This window comes from Gymnodraco acuticeps, unplaced genomic scaffold (genome assembly GCF_902827175.1).
Source record: "Gymnodraco acuticeps unplaced genomic scaffold, fGymAcu1.1, whole genome shotgun sequence".
NCBI lineage: Eukaryota > Metazoa > Chordata > Actinopteri > Perciformes > Bathydraconidae > Gymnodraco > Gymnodraco acuticeps.
The window spans coordinates 7,244,240-7,264,816 of NW_022990295.1; the positions used below are offsets into that span (position 1 = coordinate 7,244,240).

The window sequence follows — 20,577 nt, forward strand, 5'->3', positions numbered from 1 at the left end:
GTGTTGTTAGTAGACCTGAGGGGATCAGAGGGGGAGAGACAGGCAGAGGGAGGGAGGCCTCCGGGATGCAGAATACCTCAAGGTCCCTCCATGAAGCCGGGCGTTGCAGCCCTGCAGCCCTGCAATCTTCGCAATCAGGCAGTAATGCTAGCAGCGACTGTTTCAGATTATGCTCAGGAAATCCTCTGTGCTCTCTGCTCAAAACAATTTACCCTGACATGAGCCCAAAGAGGAGTGGGGGGTGGGGGTGGGGGACAGGAGAGCTGCCCTCACCAGATTCCTGCTCTCAGGCCAACATATTCTCATATTGCTACAAATATAGTCCCTTTTATTTATTATTATGAGTAGAACATTGTTGTTGTTTATTATGGAAATTATTATTATGACCCCTATGAGTGGGAGTGTCTGCTAATAGTCTTATTTTATTTAAGAAATTAAATGTCTCTTATTTGAGCCACTAATATTTGTTTTGTTTGTAGGGTATCTATATTGATTTCATCAGGCAATTACGTTTTTCATATGGGATGTTTGAATATCCAGAGTTTGTATAAGAGGTTGAGTGGTGGCTCTTTCCCATGGCCCGGAACCGACAGAGCAAACTCTCGTAGAGTGTAAAGAAAACACGGCAACAAAAAGCCAATGATCCGCAGCACTCGGGCTAGAAATGACGAAAAAGGAAAAAAAAAAAATCCTTTCTCCTTCAGTCATCATATTACAGAGCAGACAATCAAAGGGACCAACGCTGGTTCCTGCGCACAACAGCCTCCTGACAGACAGCTGCTCATGATGACTCACGTTTGTATAATTACATTTCCCTTTATGACTCTGTGTTTGAAATATATGATTTGAATTAGCATTATTATTGTTAAAAGCCCAAAGAACCCGTGGAGCAGGTTTTAATATTTGACACAAAATTACTCACATTATGTTTGATATCTCTCCAGCGTATTATAATTGTTTGTCATTTTCCATGTATTTACTCATTCTAAGCAGCAGGCATAAATAAAGCCTAATTGTACAGGTTAACAACAATTGTGAAACAAATATTTAACCTGATTTTCACCACTTCCCAAATAGTTACAATAAAGATAGTCCAGATTAATTTGTTTTGCATATGCTGAAACACTATAATATAGAATTAAATTAATGTCTATTTTTTCTCTAAATACACAAATAACACAGAGACAATTGTATTACTTTTGTTTTATTGGAAACTAATTACCACGACTAATGAAAACGTTACCTCTTAGTTTCCATCGCAGGATGTTGCTATAATCCTTTTATATCAACAAAATATCATAAATTAAGCAAATGGGCAGTCCAGTTAAGTGTCTCGTCGAGTTAAGAGTTTCAGACAGGTCCTGTTTGTATGTTTTCGTGTGCAGGAGACGAAAATGCTCCTGTCAGTGGGGATATACAGTTTAAGCGCATAAAAGGAATTTTGTCCTAACCAAATTGAACGACAGACAAGTCAGTCTATATTATAAGGTAGCTACTATAGTGTTATTTCATACATCAATCTGATACACTTATCAGTCCTCTTTCTTTCTGTTGTTGTAAAATAAAATAATCTGGCAGCCTCTTTAAGAGCCCAAATCCACAAGGCTGGAGGTTAGAGGTCCCAACAAGGAGTCCTGCAGTTGGTGCGGGTGTCCGTGCATGCTGTGCACCGGCTGTGGGGGCCCCAGGCCGGACATGGGGTACGCGGAGGCCCCGGGGTGGTTCATGTTGCCCTGAAGCATAAGCGCTGAGTTCGGGTCGGGGCTCTGGGGTGGAGAAAACTCGTCCTCCGAACTGGACATGAGAGACTTTCCTCCGTCCAGCGGGGACAGCTGGTTCTGTTTGTTGCCGCCTGCGTTGCTGTTTTCACTGTTCTCCCTGAATATGACAACAAGGAGAAATTAGAAGAAAAAAAACGCTCAGTTTTGGAAAATAGCATTAAATCCGTTGATGACAACAAAACAAAAAATAATTCATAATTGTTGTTGTATTCACACCAAAACATAATAGGCGTAACCATTGAAGTTAAACTAATAAAGGAGGAAGTTTAGTTATTGAACTTCTCTGTAAATGTGTTTTGAACACGTTTATTTCTCTTCCTGTTGATGTTCCCGGCAACTTTAAATCACGTGTTGTGTGCCTTAATTTACTCCACTGTAACCTAGTTTAACCTTTCAAACGTGAAAAGTTCACAAAATGTCACGTAGCTTTTTGTATTTTTCAAACATTATCACACACAATGTTATCCCCTTTCCTAATGTTTTAAAAGGTTTATGTTATCATTCAGACTGAAATCAGGAGAAAGCCAAACATTTGTAAACAACAAGCTTCTGTTTACTCACAATTATTGTCATCAGGAAAAATCAAATGTAAGCAATATATAGGCGTAACAACCACATTTTTAAAAAAGTTCAAAGATGTTATTATCAGAAATACAATCGTTTGCCTTTCTTGCGTCAGAAATATGAACACTGCGATTCCTGCACTTTCTGAACCTTTTGCTGCTTTAAGCCACATTTTGTAAATATTTAATTCCAACTCAAGCCTTATTTTTTGTCTTAAAACATGCAAACAATGATAATATATTTGTCTATTTATTCCATGCAGCACGGAGGCTGTATCACGTACCTCTCCTTCGCCTCTGCGGCTCTGTCTCGCTGCCGTCTGTTTTTGAACCAGTTGCTGACCTGCGTGGTGGTCAGTCCTGTGGCCTCGGCCAGCTCTCTCTTTTCCCGCGGGGAAGGGTAGGGGTTGTGCGTGTACCACTCTCTCAGGACTCCCCGGGACTTCTCTTTAAAGCAGTAGCTGGTCTCCTCGCCGTCCCATATCGTGCGGGAAGCGGGAATTTCCTCCGCACCCGGTACTTCCCTACAGCTCCGAGCGGCCGTCCGCGCAGCTTCTCCGCCTCCACGTAGTGCGCCTTGAGCCAGAGCTGCTGCAGCTTTGGGTGGTTGTGCGGAGAAAACTGGTGGCTTTCTAGGAGCTTGTAAAGCTCTCTGAAGTTCCCCCGATGAAAAGCCACCACTGCCTTGGCTTTGAGGACGCTTTCGTTCTTGTGGAGGTGATCGCAAGCCGGCAGGGACCACAGGAAGCGGCCGAGCCTCTCCAGGTTCCCTCCCTGCTGCAACACCTCGCAAACGCACGCCACTTGCTCCTGCGTAAACCCGAATGACGGCAATATAGACATGATGTCCGAGCTTGCGCCTCCGCCCAAAACGTTGGTATCCAACACGATAGCTGTCGTTTATTTCTCAGTGTTTATAGTTTCTGGTCGCGATGCAATCCAGCGCGATCCGTCCGCGCAGCTCAGGCCTATAGGCGATCCTCTCCACTACAGCCCCTGATGCGCGCAGCAGATTGGGATGTTGATTGTTGGGACAATTTGTTCCTGTTGGAGATATGTCAGGCTTAAAGGGAGCCTGTGCGTTTCGGTGATTGGCTCTCCCTCTGCCCTGCACCGTGTACAGCAGAGCAGGACTGAGTTTGCAGCTCCGTTTCCTCCCCAGAGGCAGTGCGTCAGGGGCTGAAATAGGAGCGCTCCCACCTCCCGCCCCCACAGTCCCTCTGCCGCTGCAGCTCAGGGAGCACAGCACCTAAACACTAATCAATTATTACAGACCTCTTAAAAAGCCTTATTAACATGTTCTGAATATACATCCTCTGTAATGCTGGCAACTATATAGGCTTCCAGATTTCCCTGGTGGTTCAAAACCACACACTGCATCTCCAAACGTTATCAGTAATCACAGCCAGTGGAGGGTGAAGCCACAACAACACCATGCTTTTTATCTGTAAAGGAAAGTGTATCCAGTTTATGGGCTGAAACACTTAAAATCAATTACATAATCAATCAATGATTGTTGTCTGCAGAATTGTTTTAATTTCAACATAACAAAATATGAATCTTGATTTATGTTTTCTTCTTTAAACTGGAGGTTTATTTACCGTCACAGCTGATCAGGGTTGACGCCCCCCACCTTAATTACATGCAGATTTAACACTTTTGTTGTATCCTCACCTTTCATACTCTATTAATTACCGAGGCCGTTTATTTTATGAGGTGATATAATCTAATAAGTGCCCATGTTTGTTGGGTCCATTTGTGCCATTACGCACGCCTTTTTATACGAGAAAATCTAAACTACCTGCCAAACGTGCTACGGGACATATAGACCACCAGTAGGAAACGGAAATCAGCACTTAAAGTGTGTGTGCTTGTGTGCGCGTCTGAGTGCGTGCTTTTGTGTGTTTAAGATTGTAAATAACAGACAAACATGCACATATTCAGCACCCTTCACACTCGTTTTAATGCGTAAAATAAATTGAGATATGTCAAGCTGGAATTTAATAAGTGAGAGTTTTGATTTTATACAGACACTTTTCTTTATTTTTGTTTGTAGATTTTTAAATGAATATTAAATACTGGACATATTTCACAGACCTCCCTCCTTCTTTAATTTGTTGTTGTGGTTTATTTATTTATTTATTTTCGTCACGTGTTTTTGAAGAGCTCCTTCCAGCCTGTAGTCTACATTTATATTTCAGGGATTAGACGGGCACCGCACTGGCTCCAGTGTTTTCTGTGGGGTGAAACACTAAACCAATCCATTAGTAAATGAGTTCTCTGCCACACTGGTTCTTGGTGGTGCAGTTGTTGGTTCGAGCCGTATAGATCACATTTCTTTATCTGCAGCGTCTGAAACTAGACTCCCTTAGTTTATGGAACACGATTTGACCTAGAAAATATGATTTAACTTAACAAACTCACTTAAAACGTTTTGAGAAGATGACCTCCTTTTAAAATGTTTTTTTATTATAAAGCCAAAATGCTTTGAACGTGTTTTTGTGGCGACAGACAGCTGAAATAACAGAGATCAGTTGTAAACAGCTCCACTCTGGAAAACCTTTTATTCCCTACATTGTCTTGCGAAAAAACAGGAATCCCAAATAGGCTACAACATAATCACAACATATTATCCCATATTAGAGAATGTTGGCATATGTTACTGAAAAATAAGGTTTAATTAATAATGACTGAATCAGGTTGGGTCAGGCCGTTGAGTATGCTTATTTTTGTAAGTGTAAATTAAAACAACACTGCAGTTTAACGTTATCACCACCATCATTTTTTGCATGGTTTATTTGAGTATTTATCAGATACTGCAAGCTATTTTCTGCCTGAATTAATGCACTGTAATTACAGTTTGTCTGGAGGAAATATCACATTATTGGATCCATCACACTTAAAGCTATAGTTGCATCCTACAATGCCTGAAGTTTTAGAGTTATTATAATGATTTTCAGCAATATCTTTAACAGTGTCATCAGCCTGCAATAAACGCAATAAATAGATTTTTTTTTGTATAATACTGAATACAAATATAATTTATGTTTGATGAAAAAAATATATAATTTAAAATGAATGAAAGTAGATTTTAAAACAGCTAATTCTCATGTTATTGTGCGGCAAGGCCATCGTGCCATATTGCCTAAACATGACGAATCTGCTGTGATTGACTGCTGGACTGTCTTCAGTGGACACACAGGCTCTCAGGCCACTTGAGGCCGGGGTCCAGCAGCACTCGGCTGTGTGTAAAACCTCAGAGCTTCAGTAAATGAGCTGTCTGATGAGCGGCTCTCGGGTTTCTCTAATATCTCTACCACATTGCGCCGCGCCTCCTCCTTTAACCCGAGCAGCCCGGGGGGCGAGATTATTTCAAGATGTGGACTCTCCGCCTCTTACACGGCCAGGGCTGCATGGGCTCCTCAAACCCCGAGAAGTAATGCAATACTTAGGTAGGCTATCACTCGTTCCTCCTCTCATAGTGGGCCAGGGAGTCTTTATTCTCGTTATTTTCTTTACGCGAAACTCGTCTTTTACCCTATAAAACGCATTGAATCTGCCTGCCTCTCCTGGACGCTCGGGGCTGTTAAATATCACGGATGGATGCTCCAAGTTTTAGTCAATGCCTTTCCGGAAAACCAAAATGAGTCACACTGTATTCACCAGGAGAAAAATAAACTTTTTGCCATTTCTCAATAAACTGATTTAATGGAGGTAGCCTCAGAGAAATGTGGCCCTCTGCTTGTTACGTTATGCTACCTCATGATGATAGCAGTTTTGAGGTGAAAACGATTTATTGATTACTGATTTATGAAAATAGCTGTATTATAGGAATTTGTTACACCCTACATTACTGGGAAAACGAATGAAAAGTCACGGTGACTCCGGTCCTGTGGGACAAAACGACAGAAAAGAAAAGTCCCAACTCAAAACACCAGAAAACACTTCATAAAAATGTCATCATCAGAAAAGCCAGTGTTTCCTATTGGAGAGAGTTTATTTTTTTGAGAAGTGAACCGACCACTGGCTCAATGAACAGATGGTTTTCACTCTATCTAAATCCAAAGTGCTATTTCAGCTGTATCGACTGGAACAAAGCTGATACTGTTTAAATTAAGTGAAAAATGTCTGATTTGGTCCTTAGGGTTTTTTTCCGGGAGGGATTTTGGTGACATCTTAAGGGTGTCCTCTTACTGCACTGAAACAACATAGCCTAGTGAACATTTATTTATTTATCCAATCAACAAAATGAACAACGCAGCGTCTTCCTTTAAGTCAAGATTGTTTAAAGCATTCGTACACAAGAGGTACATTTATTTTATTTTTGTTTCCTTATAGACATAGCCTAATTAAATCACAAAAATAATAATTTGACTAACTGCACATTTATTGACAGATTGTAAAATCGTATCAATAGTAAACGATTGGTGTTACGTTTCTGGTTATTCCAAGATGTCCTAAATGTGTGCATTTAATTAAGAACTAAAGCGCTTTATTCTGTGAGGTGAAAGGCAGTGAGAAAAAAAGCAGCTCCTTCTCTCAAAACAAAACACAACTGTTGACATGAGTGAGTTAAATGAAATTGGAGCTGCAATTATCAGCTTAACAGAGTTTCCTGTCATGTTGGAAAATTAGACCTGGTACAAGTGCACTGGGGTTAGCCCCCCATCAAAATCATTACGCATTTCCTCAGAGGACCACCTTCACAAATATGCAATTACGGCCTCGGCTTTTACAGTGCTCTGCTCGGTAAACACGCCCCGGGCATACAGATGATTAGGACAATTCTCTCTTTTTTTAAGCTGCAGGGCTGTAGTAAGTAAACAAATAAGGCGGTAAAACAAACACATAAACAAACAAAAGGAAGGATTAAAATGGGATGTGTCGCGACTCGCTATACCATGTGAGCCTTCTGGCAGGGAGGGGGCGCCATGACAGTGCTATCATACAAGTCAGGATGTTACTCCTCGGAGGATGCATGTGTTTTAGCAAATGACAAAGTTATAGCAGGCCGTTGAGCAGCAGGTGTGTGTGCGTGATCTCCACTGATCATGGCAGGCCTCATCTGCTGCTGCTCCTGTTACAAAGTGCTGTTTTGCTCTTTGGGAAATGCTGTGGATGTGGACCTGATGCTGCCCCCCAGCTGCTGCCTCTGTGTGAGTGTCACATTCACCAATGCACTCTCAAAACTGACTTGTGCTTTCTTTCCTTGCAGTCCTAAGGAAACCAGTGAATCATGCTGGTTGCATCTTTCCCACACCGGGTGATGAAGTGCACATACCTTTTACCCTGCCAAGCAACAACCCAATTATTTTAAGTGGAGGTAAGAGAAAAAGCAACAAGGCTTGAGGACATGTATTCCTACTAGTTCATAAACACCACCTACTTTCCACAACCCAACAAGAGCCAGGGGCAGATTTAGTTTCTGCCAGGAGGGAGAAGTCCTCTCATGCCTTGGCCAGTAGTGGTGGGTCTTTGCAGCAGGCTGGTACCCGCTGACCCCTGCCCTCTCATTAGTGGGACGTGGAGCAGTGGAGTACCATGCTCCCCAGGTCATGTTACATATGGCTTGCAGTCTGCTGCGCCGCATTAAATGTCAGCTTTGAAACCATCTGAAAGATCATAGGTCAGTGTTTTTAATAAGGCCAGAGTTCTGGGGGAGTTCCCCCATTTTTTATTGCACACCCAAGTAAGTTTTACATTGCATATTTGAAATTGTGGACAAAATGATCCACTACTATTTAGATACGGGGATCCTGATATTCCCACATGAAGGGGAGCAGTTAAAATGTAAAATTCAACAACCAGCAGTCCTCATGAAAAATGCACAACACATCTTCTGTGAGGGAACAATTGTGTTCCTTTCCTGTCTAATTTATAGGCACAATACAAAAGGTGGAATTTGGAGTTTTCTGTGGCCCCCTCCCCGTGAGACCCACGGACCATGCTGCGAATGGGATATTGTTCTGGGCTCCAACAAAGCTGTTTTCACCCTCTTCAATATTACAGGAGGAGTTACCTGATACCTAACAATCAGCTAATCCACTGCCCATGGCGACGAGGTCACCTGTGCACAGGTAACTTTATCCCGGGTAGCTACCTCTCCCTCCCTTTCCCGCTAGACTCTCCCATTTTTCTTCTCTCTCTCTGTGCCTCAACAGTGAGCACAGACAAACAGCCTCTGTTTATTTAGGTCATCACTTAGATCATATATAACTTCTCCAGCCAGGATCCGCTGAGAGGACAACTCCTATAATCCACCACAGACACGCTGTGAATAAAATAAAATCCCCATGCTGTTCAGCCATTTGTCAAACCATGTCTCCATCTTATCTCTCGTTGCTGGTTTGGTTGGGTGCCCACTGAGTGAACAAGCATAGGGTTGAAAATTCATGAATTTAGGGAGAATCCCCTCAAGCCTTGAGAGGAGTTCAGGCTCTTTTTTTTTTGGATAGAGGCTCAGTGTCTGTGAGTGACAGCTACTTAGATTCATTCTTCCACATGTTGAAGTTGTGGGGGGGTTGTTCGGCCTTCGCTCGGGGAAAAGGCCATTGGACTGAGCTGTGGGGAGCTGCAGACCCCCCACCCAAAAGGAGCTTTACCTCTGGAAATCTCATTGCTGTTTATTTGAATTACAGGGGCTGAGATGAGAAAAGGAGGGCTAATGAACTCCAGGTTGCCAGGCATGTGCAAACGATCACTGCAGGTTTGCAGAGAGCAGCACCAGGCCCGCTGGATTACTGCATGCCACTTTCCCCCCCCGATCCGCAGTTTGGCTACATAGGACTCTTAAACGTTGGGAGGACATATGCTTTCTGTCTGGCGTGAACTTACATTTATTACAGACATATTGTGAGCCTAAAATATTCAAAACTCTCAGAGATTATTCCTTAATTTTAACATCTTGAAGATACAAGATACAAAAAAATCTGTTTTATGTTTTTATAAATATAAACTTTTATTGCAGTATGTAGATTTAGAAAAATACATTCACATAATTTCAGATAACAAACATATAATTCAAACTAGGATTAAAAAAAACAAATGACCATCAGTTGAACTATTTGCCCACAACTCATTTTTGGTATATGACATTAAAGCACTGAGGATACTTTCATTGAAAGGCCATTCAAATTGATGGGATTGTGTCATAGATCTTGACGGAGAAAAGGTATTTCTAGTCCACTTGTATAAAGATGTGTGACGCACTGATAGATGTGCATGGTGTGAGTTGGCTATGAGGCTGACATGTGCTGTTATGGTCACGTATGACAGCGAGGAATTAGGCCCCTGTTGTGAAAAGCACTGGACACACTTGACAAATGGGCTCCACATTCTCTTGTCTTTCCCGAGACTGACACCCAACAAATGTGCCAGTGACAGCGGCGGCGGTGGTAAATCTCTGAGGCTGCAATGTCACTGCCGGCACGCCAACGCAAGAGCTACGACCGAGCTCACTTTCAGTGTTTTTCAGGAAACAAAAGTAAAAGGCACTAGTGTCCAAAACATTATGACGCCATGCAAAGAGAGATTATTACAATCCCTTTATAGAAAAATATCATTAATGATTACTGACATTTGGAGAGACACATCAAATGAAACAGGATATAGTATAGCATCATCACATCTAGTTAACATACAATGAGTTGCAGCATTATAAACATACGATGAACAACCTCGAGATCATAATTCACATCATGGCCTCACAGGTTGACGACGAGGCTTGAAATATGAGTCATTACTGAAATAGTGTGCATTTGTTGAGGTGTTCAAACCCTCCAACATGAAGGCTGTTTGAAACGTGTTACATTGTAATGCCATCATGGTAGTGCAAATGCCAAAACAGACCTATGCCATTGTTTATATTTAAGTAGCAGAAAGGCACATGTGTTTTAACTCCAAGACTCCTAGTTCATTTGGTATGGTATAAAGCACAAAAACAAGGTTTTGAAGGGGACATAAGAGGCATTAAGATAAGTGATAATTGAAGGACACTTTTTTCCTTAATCAGTAGCTTTATGTGTTTATTGACCTATTCTCGGTATGTGTGCAGTCCTTAAGTGAAGCTGTTTGACTGAGCGTTTTCACAGAGGCTCTCTCCCTCTTCCCCCTACTGAATGACCTTTTTGGTTTGACCCATATGACGCATTTAGTTTGGAGGAGCATCCCGGTCACATGACTCGAGGCATTCCAGCACCTGCTTCTGCAGATCAAATCCACTCAACAGGAAGTAGCAGGTGTTGTCTATAAAAAATGAACATTTAAACACGGCTCCAACACATACAACCACTTCTTCTTCTTCGGTTAGCACGTAACAGTCGTAATGTTTCATCTTATGAACGGGGCTTTTAATGTCCTAGACTTTTTTTTAATTTTAATGATCAACTCAAAAAGCCCACCCACAGGGATAAGCTCTCACTAGAGTGCATTGTAAAAGTTCAATGAACACAAATAATTTAACATTTAAAGGAAATGAATGGTAAAAAAAAATAAAAGGAACTCACACACTCACTCGCACACAAAAGTAAAAAGTTTCACCATATCACTGTTTGGGCAGAGTGCTCCTGCGAGAGGTCAAAGGTCAGCCATGTCCTCCTCCATCTGCACTGTCTGTAGTTTGGCTAGCTCCTTCCCTTCCACAGCCTCCATCTCCCCACACATCGCTCGCACCATCTCACTCACACCTCCCGAGCCCACCTTGTTATCGGAAAGGTTCATGTAGTTGTTGTTCATACCGGAGCCCATCAGGTGGCCCCGGATCTCGTGGCCCCCGAGGTACTCTGAGGGGTGGAGGTGGTGGCTGCTGTGGTCCGTTTGGTGGGCCATCAGCGGCGTGCTGACGGTGAGGGTGGTGTAGACCTCTGGCTCAGGGCTGGACGAGCTGACTGCGGAGACGTCGGTGCTGGAGGCGGGACCTCGGCTGGACGGAACCTCCTCTGAATTTGGGGTGGTGTAGCTGAGCTGACCGCTAGCGTCCAGGTGGAGGCCGTGGTGATAGGAGGAGTACACGCCTCCCTCCAGAGGCTCCTTCTTGATGGACGTCTGGCCGGCATTGCCCATGCTGTAGAGGACTGTGCTGTGGTGCAGGGACGTCATGGCCAGCTTGTCCTGCTGCTGGAAGGAGTCGTTGCTGGGGGAACGCACCGCTACATTGTTCAGAGACATGGTACCTGTGGAAATACAACACTGTATCAATACATGCAGTTCCTCCATTTGGATCCCATTCCCAATCCCCTCCCCATTCCTCACAGAATTATACGTTTCATTTACAGCAGGCCTTGGCCCCAAAATTGCTGTTGTGTGTCTCACACACTTTGTGCTCCTTAAGCTCGACCCTGCGGTGCCCCAGGGAACGAGTGCAAAAGCCTGCCAGGGCTCAACAGCAAGCTGCAATTTTCTGTTTTCCTTATTATTCATCCTGCTGTAGATTCTCTGCTTTTTGTCAAACTAAGTGCTGTAATGGCGTATTCCCTGTTAGCGCGTTTCATGGCCTCTGATTGTGTGAAACATATTTCCCCTCCTCCCTGCTCTGCAGATCAAGAGTGCAATGATGATGAGTGATGGCGACTTCAGAGCTTGTTTTTATTCATCTCTTGGGTTTTCAAAGGACCACCTTCTTCTATGTGTGTGTGTGTGTGTGTGTGTGTGTGTGTGTGTGTGTGTGTGTGTGTGTGTGTGTGTGTGTGTGTGTGTGTGGCCCTGCCCTGTTACTTCTGCTCTGTGTTATGTGTAGTATCGGCCCTTCGGGCTACAGTCCAAAAACAGACAAGCCAAGAATAAAACAGCTCAGATATATTGGGTGGACGTAGTGGAAACCTGTTGACAAACTACCAGGGACGTACAGCATGCACTGGAACATTTAAGGAGGTCAAATGGCCCCACATATCGGCTGTCAAGCTGCAAAATATAAGTGTATAACATCTACTGTATATTTGATATAATAGTTAAGGAGACTATGGATGGATTTTGGTTTTATAGATCTCAATTCTGTCTTTTCCTGGTGCTCAACACTTCTACATACCGGCATTACATTATAGCAAAGAATGAATTAACTTAACTTAAAAAAGGGGAAACACAATGAAAGCCTCTGATTCATTAAATGGTAAGACTCCATTTCAGACCATAAAATGATTTCCAATTGAATGCCATTTCTGTTCAGAACCCACCTTGTGTGATTGCTGAGGAAGATGAGCCGGAAGAGAGCTGCAGTGGAGGAAGACCTACGTCGCTGTTGAGTAATGAGCTGCCATCGCTGTCAGAGACTCCGCTTGGTACCTGGATCAGGCTGTAGCCCCCCAGCTGCAGCGCCCCTGACGAGGAGCTGTACGTAAGCACGGAGGAGCCCCCGTTCTGAGCAGCCATGGTGTGGACCCCCTCCAGCTTCACCTCTGATCCGTTCACACAGCCCGAGTAGGAGGCGTACTGCAGGGCCGAGTCCTCCGCAGAGCTGCCCAGTCCCTTCTCCTGCCCAGTCTGCATCTGCATGTCCATACCCGAGCCCCCCAGCAGCACCCCCCCAGATGGCCTCAGAGGGTTGAAGGCCAGTGGCTGGATGCCCAGATTGAGCCCGTTGAAGAGGATGTTTCCAGGCGTGTGAAGGTAAGACGAGCCACCGTTGTGAAACACGCCGTTGTTACTGGTGACCAGACTTCCGTTGTAGAGACTGCCACCGTTTGATCCAGCAGGCAGCTTGATGTCCCCGATCTGTTGGATGACCACCCCACTGTCCATAGGCCCTGATTGAATGGGCAGGGTCCCATGGGTGATTACCCCATCTGAGGAGTTAGAGAGGGGCCGGGGAGACAACTCATCCTGGCCTTTGCTTGACTCATCCTCTGTGCTGTGGTTTCCATCAGATTCACTGGAAACAAAAAGGACAAATGGAGTGTCAGAAAACAAAGGAAACAAATAAGGAATGGTGGTACACTATTGGTATAATGTGACTTTATGATGACATTTTCAGAATACCTTTTTTCATCAGATTGGAAAATATACATGTTCATAAAATTAATATAAATAGTTTTTCTCCGATGTGTGCATTTAGTTTTTAAGCAAAGAGTTCACATTCTTAAGCACTTAATTTAATAAGATGTAAAGGCATATTGGGATTTATTTCCATCCCACCCAGTCACATTTGTTGCCGTGTTACAGCTTTGAAGTCCAGGCTGTGTTTGTGAATGTGTAGCCCTCTCTTACCTCATGGAGAGCTGCACTGACAACAACCCACCAACGTCAACAACTGTGCAACCATTTGGCACAATAAATTCTGGCGTGACAAACTGCCAGCACTGGTGACGTGACAAAACAAATGGCATGGAGGATTTATTTCAATTTCTTTCCCAATCTAAAAAATGGTGCTCTGATTGACCATCCATATTATTGCTGTTTCCATGAAGTCTTAAACTATACAGAAGGAGTTGGTAACACTTGTTAATGAAGGACTGTTTAAAAAAGAAAAAAAGAAGATTGATTCAAACAGCTGCACCCCTACCATCTCTCTCACACACACACACACACACACACACACACACACACACACACACACACACACACCACACACACACACACACACACACACACACACCACACACACACACACACACCACACACACACACACACACACACACACACACACACACACACACACACACACACACACACACACACACACACACACACACACACACACTCTTTCATGGAAAGATAATATCTAAATATCCACAGGTTGTTAATTTATAGAATAATAAAATGTTGTTTGTATTTTAGTAGCTACTAAAAGAGAATCTATAATAGTGTAGTTGTGTGTGTGTGTGTCGTGCGTGCGTGTGCACGAGAGAGGGGTCACCTCCACCAGGTGTGCGTCAGCTTTGTTCACAGAGAAAGAGAAACATGAAAGAACTACGTATCTGCCTGTTTGTGTGAAGGATTATAAAAGGAAACGCAGGAGCTGAGGAAGGCTCTGAGATCTGCTTTGGTCTGAGAGGGAAAAAAGTGAAAAATGATTTATGTGCTGGGACGTGTACGCACTGTGTTTGTGTGTATTAATCTCTGACACACACAAATACTAAAAATACATTAAAACAAATTATAAAAGTAACTTGTTAATTGTTTCCTCCAAGTCAGCAGCTGCGTCTCGTGTCTGTCCAGTCAGTGTGGAGGTTACTATGCTATTTAGTCGCTTATGGTTTCCATGCCCCTTAGCACCAACACACTGGAAACCGGATCTGAATGGCAACCGCTTCATATTTCAAAACACTAAAAGCGTGCTCCAAAACCTTTTACGCACATTTTGTGGTTTATTATCCATTATTATTTGTGGTAATGTCTCACATTTTCAAGTCCTTGAAATATGTGCGACGCGAAATTATTAAATACTCTGACTATTGTCAGTCAATGTATGTGAAGAGTGGTGGTACACTGGGCGCCATTCCCCCAAAAAGCTTTCCTATAATTATTACAATATTGTTGAAATTAAACTTGTATTAATGCGTACTTTACGCACACTCGGAACCCATTTTAATAATTTCCTTTCTGTAAAGTTTGGGAATGAAATGTGTTCCTTTTGTTTCCTCACCTTTTTGACTGTGCCTCGGACGGGTTTCTGTCTCTCTGTCTCCTGTTTTTGAACCAGTTGCTGACCTGGGTCAAGGAGAGTCCTGTAATCTTGGCGAGATTTCTTTTCTCGGCGGGCGAGGGGTACCTATTCTGGGTATACAGATCCTTCAGCGCGTTCCGGGACCTCTCCTTGAAACAATACACAGTCTCCTCGCCGTCCCAGATAGTCCTGGGGAGAGGGTATTTTCTCCGGATCCTGTACTTGTCCACGGCGCCCAGGGGTCTCCCCCTCGCCTTCTCCGCCTCGGTGTACCGGGCTTTGTACCACAGATCTTGCAGAAAGGTGTGGTTGGACGGACTGAAACTGTGGTTCTCCAGAATACTGTACAGCTCCTGGTACCGAGCCTGGTGGTACGCAACGAGGGCTTGGGCTTTCAGGATGCTTTCGTTGCCGCGGAGCAGGTCACTTTGCGGCAGGGACCACAAGAACCTGGCCAGCCGGTCCACATTGCCTCCCTGCTGCAGAGCCTCGCAGACACACGCCACTTGCTCCGGGGAGAAAGCCAGAGAGGAAGCCGCGCTCACCAACAGCTCCGTGCGCACGGCGTCCGTGTTGCGCTCCATGGACAAATCCGCCGCGTCCAGCGCCACAAGCTTGATGCACTCCCGCTTCTCCAACTCCTTCACATTTTCCCTCTTGATGTCATTAGCTGTTGTGACTTCTCCAGCAGAAGAAGAAGACATTTTTTTGTTCAAGCCTTCCCTGGTAAAGTCACTCCTCCCAGCTCGATCAGGTTACCTCCTCGCCATGCGAATGCGATCGGATATCTGACAGCAGCTGTAAGTAGATATCTATCTCCCCTTTTCCTTCCAACGTGACTTTTACTCTGCGGGCACTGGAGCTGGAAAGAGACGCACTCGGATCTATCTGCAGGAGAGCCACGCTATTGGCCGTCGAGGGCCTCATAGGGGAGGAGCGAGCGGGATTCAGGCACGAATGTTAGGTTTCTAGCTGTCAGTCATATAATGCAGCGTATTCCCGTGGCTCACCTGTGCAAGGTGAGTGCTATTGGGATCGTGGGAACGGGATATCCTTGTTGTCTCTTTTGTCAGGAGCTGACTTGGCTGAATGCGGACACATCAACACATCAACACATGTGTATTCTCATATATCGAGGAAAATCAAAGGGAAATAAATCCTGGGACTATGGTCAGTCATTGTATCACACTAAAATGATTTTGACAATTTAAAATTACTCACAATAACATAAAACAGACTTTGACACTGGGGCTGGATTTGTTGGATATCAATAGTTGAAGGTGCTGATTGTAAATGAGATAAAGTGTATACTGCCAGTTTGTCAGAAGCCCCTCAAACATCATCATAATGATTTTAATAGAAAAGTCCGGTGAAATTACATGAACATAGCATATAAGTGATAAACCAACATCTCTGCAATAATGCAAATTAAGAGCATTTTCTGAATTACCCATTTTGTTGTTTACCCCAAATACAAGTTTGAATCGCAGTTATTTGAACACCAAAGAAAACCTCACTAACTTCCAAGTAATTTGAAATAAAAGGATTTTAATTTCTCCTTTTTCTTTAATTAGAGGTCTGTTTTTTTTTTAAATCTCACTTTCAGTTTACTGCAATAGTAAGACTTTTATCACTTGGCTAATGCCTGAATCACGATTCTGCTATCTTTTATGTCGATAGAGACTCAACAGAAATGTATTCAAAATGATTACATTAATTCGAAAGCTGGAATATTGGTAATTTATGTATTCTACAAATTATAAACTCCAGTCTTGTTTGGCACTGGAGCCTAATTTGGTGATCAATAACTGACATTTAGACATAGGCAATAAATCAATATAGCACATGGCTTTTAATGATTGTAATATAATATAAGTGTTCAGAGCTATAACCTTTGAAAAAAACGCCTGTTAGTGTTACTCTTTTATCACTATAATTTGAATTTGCAGTCTCCATCATGCATTGTTTATTTAAGATAATACATCATGGTATAGTTATCCACCATTCTTGTTGACTTATTTCCCCAAACCGTTACACATACACCCAGAAACGACATGATGTCAGAAGCCCTGGGGAGCAACATCTGGAGAGATTTTTGGTTTTAATTATGTGTCAGTCCAGGCTTACATTAGATCATGGAATATATGGGAGTGTAAGCTATAGGAAACTGCACAGAGAAGGCGGTGAGACCTTTAATCAAAACATCCACTTTTTTTCCACTCTCTCTAAATACAAGTGAAAATAAACCACTCAGCTTTTTACCTCAGAACCCCTGTGAGTCCGTAGGGACCCCTGGGTGGGCCGGCACCACAGTGTGACCACTGCTGCTGTAGAGGTTATCATTAAAGAGGAACTTCTCTTCTTAATGGCGTTTCTCGTCGGACCGCATTCTGTGTAACACAGCGGTTCGCCGCCGAGAAACTGACAGGAGATATTCTAATTGTAGACACTTTTTGCTCAATCTTTTTATCTAAATTTGTGTTGAAGTAACAGAAATGGACGACCAGGGGTGTCCGAGATGCAAAACAACCAAGTACAGGAACCCGTCGCTGAAGCTGATGGTGAATGTCTGCGGCCACACGCTGTGAGTATTTACATCTGACAGCTAGAGGAAGGCACAGAGTGAAGCTAAAACCCCCAGTGTTTGCCTCAAACTGTGCGAAATCACATGCACTAACACAAGAAAGTCCGAAAGCAAGCGGTAAAGTCTTATTTATTCAAACTATTCAAGCTTTATAACCTCTCTTAAATCTTAATGGTTGGCTGTTAACTTGCAAAAATACTTTGAGCTAACAGCTAACGCTTTGTTTTGCTCTTTTATAATTGGACTGATTAAGATGGGGGGGAAAGAAGTGTTGAAGAAGTACTCGTATCCTTTACCTAAGTAAAAGTACAATCATTATTGTCTTAAAATACTCTATTACAAGTAAAAGCCCTGATTTCAAAATGTTACTTAAGTAAAAGTACAAAAATATTAGCATCAACATATATTTAGAATACAGAAAGTAAAAGTACTCATTCTGCACGATGACCCATTTCAGAATATTATAAATAAGTATTATCAGCCAAATGTATGTTAAGTATCAAAAGCAAAAGTACACGTGATGCAGAATGGATCTTTTCAAAGTATTATATTATTATTATAGTTATTATTTCATCCTGTTTTTAAACATGCAAAAGAATTGTTGTATTGTAGTTGGTCAATGTGGTCACAATGTAGTTACTAGAAAAACTGTGTAGATGAGTAGTACATCACTGCATTATATCCTCTTTTATAATTGGACTGATTAAGGTGGGACGAAGGAGTGTTGAAGAAGTACTCAGATACTTAACTTCAGTAAGAGTACAATTATTATTGTCTTAAATTACTCCATTACAAGTAAAAGTCCTAATTTCAAAATGTTACTTAAAAGTACAAAAGTTTTAGCATCAACATATAGAGTATATAAAGTAAAAGTACTCATTCTGCACATTGACCCATTTCAGAATATTCTAAAATAAGTATTATCAGCTTAAGTATCAAAAGCAAAAGCACACGTTATGCAGAATGGATCTTTTCAAAGTATTATATTATTATGGTTTTTATTTTCAACCTATTTTTAAACAGGCAAAAACATTTTAGTATTGTAGTTGGTCAACGTGGACCAAATTCAGTTACTTGAAATACTGTGTAGATTAGTACAGTACTGCATTATGCCAGATCAGCATATCATGTGTTTATATGTGTACAGAGTAACTGTAAGCATCAAATAAATGTAGTGGAGTAGAAGTATAAAGTACAAATACCAGCTTTAAAAGGCAATATGACACAGTGTAGATGTTGGATTGTGACCTCTTCCATACTCGATAGTGCTGCATGACAACTGTCAATCTAGTTAGTCATCAGTAGGCTAATACACCTATAACACTGTATTGGTACATGTTGACACCTGTCCTGCACTGCTTATTCCAACCCCTCAGAGGTCTTCAAAAAGATACTGGTGATTGAATCATACATGTTGAGTTTCACTTGAAAGAGATGTCAGTCCTTTGAAATATCCCCTTTTATAGAAAGTACACTGAGCTCAAGATGGCAGAGAGAAGAGTAACTGAGGATGAGTTTTAATCCACATACGGAGCACACAATTATACAGAGGTCTATCTTAAAGGGACAAACACAATCTCATTATCTGCACTAGTACTGAACCGCACTATCATATTGTAACTCATTTGAGTTTTGTGCTAAACTGATTACTCATCTTAGATGTTTAGGCTGGTTCTAATGGATCCTATCATCGTCACAAGCAGAGACACAAGTCAGTCCAAGAGCATACTCTGATGCCCAAGCCATTCAAATGCAACGTAAACATAATCGTTTCAACCTCCATACATAAACTTAAACATAACCAAAAGAAATGCCCATCAAAAGTTTCCAGAGGCCAACATTTTAAACTTGTATTGATTTTCTTCTTCTTTTTTTATCTGATTTACAAAACTTAAAAGTCACCCTCCTCTCAGTACTCTGTTAACTTGTCTGCTGTGCATTTTCCAATATTTAAGCTTGTCATCTGTTTCTAAACCTGGTCATTAAAAGGAAGGGGACATGTTCTCTATGAGCCCCATGCAGCCAGTGACGCTGGTTTCCTGATGAGAGCATCTTTTTGACCCTGTCTGTTTATTGACCGTACCATCAGGAAGTGGTCGTGCTTTGTCATCAGGTCAGCGAGCTCATAACTCAGCCCTCTGTCTAGATGCGGGGCTATACACAGAAAATTAAAAATGATTCTGCAATGAAGCAATTTGGAGAGATGTCCTCCTTGCCCGGGTCACCTTGGATTTGTTCCTCAGAGTCGGTGCAACAGTGAATTAATGCACTGCTTGGAAACTGCTGTTCTCTCAAACTGTATCAATATTTTCATCACTGATGTCATTTGGCGGGTTTCCTGAGAGGTTGATACAATGGGAACCTGTACTGTAGCTTGAGCGCTGTGTTTCAATTTCACAGTTACTGATTTCCAATTTTTGGTTTCATCAACAATTCTATCAGAAAAAAGTAAATAAGAAAGAAAGGGAAGCCTGACAAATCTGAGATTATGAAGGGAAATATATAGATGCACATACATCACAGCACCAACTGCAGGGCTTGGTTTCTGACTAACTAGTGTGAGTTTCTATTTCCAATTTAATACTATTTCATATTTACAGTTGTTTATTAGGCAGACAGATCTCATACATGATGTCCCTATAGATTCTTCTCACTACATATTATTACCATCTCTTGAGTACATATAAAGACACACATCTTTAATGGTTGAGGATGTGAATGCCAGTCATCCTTTCTATTCACTTTGAGGTTGTTGGTTAATGTCGAACTTTGTGCTGAAGCGACACCATTTTTTACAATGTAATCAAAAATGCCCACATCGGATCCGTCCTAAATGTTTTTGTATTATATTCATAACATTTGTATTCCTTTACGTTTCTGACTGGCTTTGACAGAACAATACATTTGTCACCTTGGGCTCTGGTAAACTGAGATGGGAATGATTCTCTGTATCTTCTAAAATAGTAAACTAACCCTTAATTAGATTTATTAATAATGCCATTAATTAGAAATCAATAGAATAATGAAAGCTGAATGTAATCGTTAGCTCCCCA

At 42.2% G+C, this 20,577-nt stretch overlaps 3 protein-coding genes across 3 annotated transcripts in view; 1 reads left to right on the forward strand and 2 right to left on the reverse strand.

Moving 5' to 3' along the window:
• Positions 1–1,188: 1,188 nt before the first annotated feature.
• On the reverse strand, positions 1,189–3,488 carry LOC117550039 (homeobox protein six1b-like). Its single transcript, XM_034222323.1, is given in 3 exon segments — positions 1,189–1,878; positions 2,629–2,833; positions 2,836–3,488. Coding segments are annotated over 3 exon segments (852 nt in total). The 5' UTR covers positions 3,188–3,488; the 3' UTR covers positions 1,189–1,583.
• Positions 3,489–9,281: 5,793 nt separating this feature from the next.
• Positions 9,282–15,802, reverse strand: six4a (SIX homeobox 4a). Its single transcript, XM_034222485.1, has 3 exons — positions 14,920–15,802; positions 12,511–13,205; positions 9,282–11,514 (listed from the first exon to the last, which is right to left on the reverse strand). Exons 1-3 carry the CDS (start codon positions 15,642–15,644, stop codon positions 10,919–10,921), a joined length of 2,016 nt encoding a protein of 671 aa, XP_034078376.1. The 5' UTR covers positions 15,645–15,802; the 3' UTR covers positions 9,282–10,918.
• Positions 15,803–17,310: 1,508 nt separating this feature from the next.
• mnat1 (MNAT1 component of CDK activating kinase) overlaps positions 17,311–20,577 on the forward strand; it is a 31,543-nt gene continuing 28,276 nt past the window's right edge. Inside the window, exon 1 of the mRNA XM_034222109.1 lies at positions 17,311–17,524. Coding sequence (XP_034078000.1) covers positions 17,436–17,524 — 89 coding nt within the window. The 5' untranslated portion in view covers positions 17,311–17,435. The remainder of the gene's footprint in view (positions 17,525–20,577) is intronic.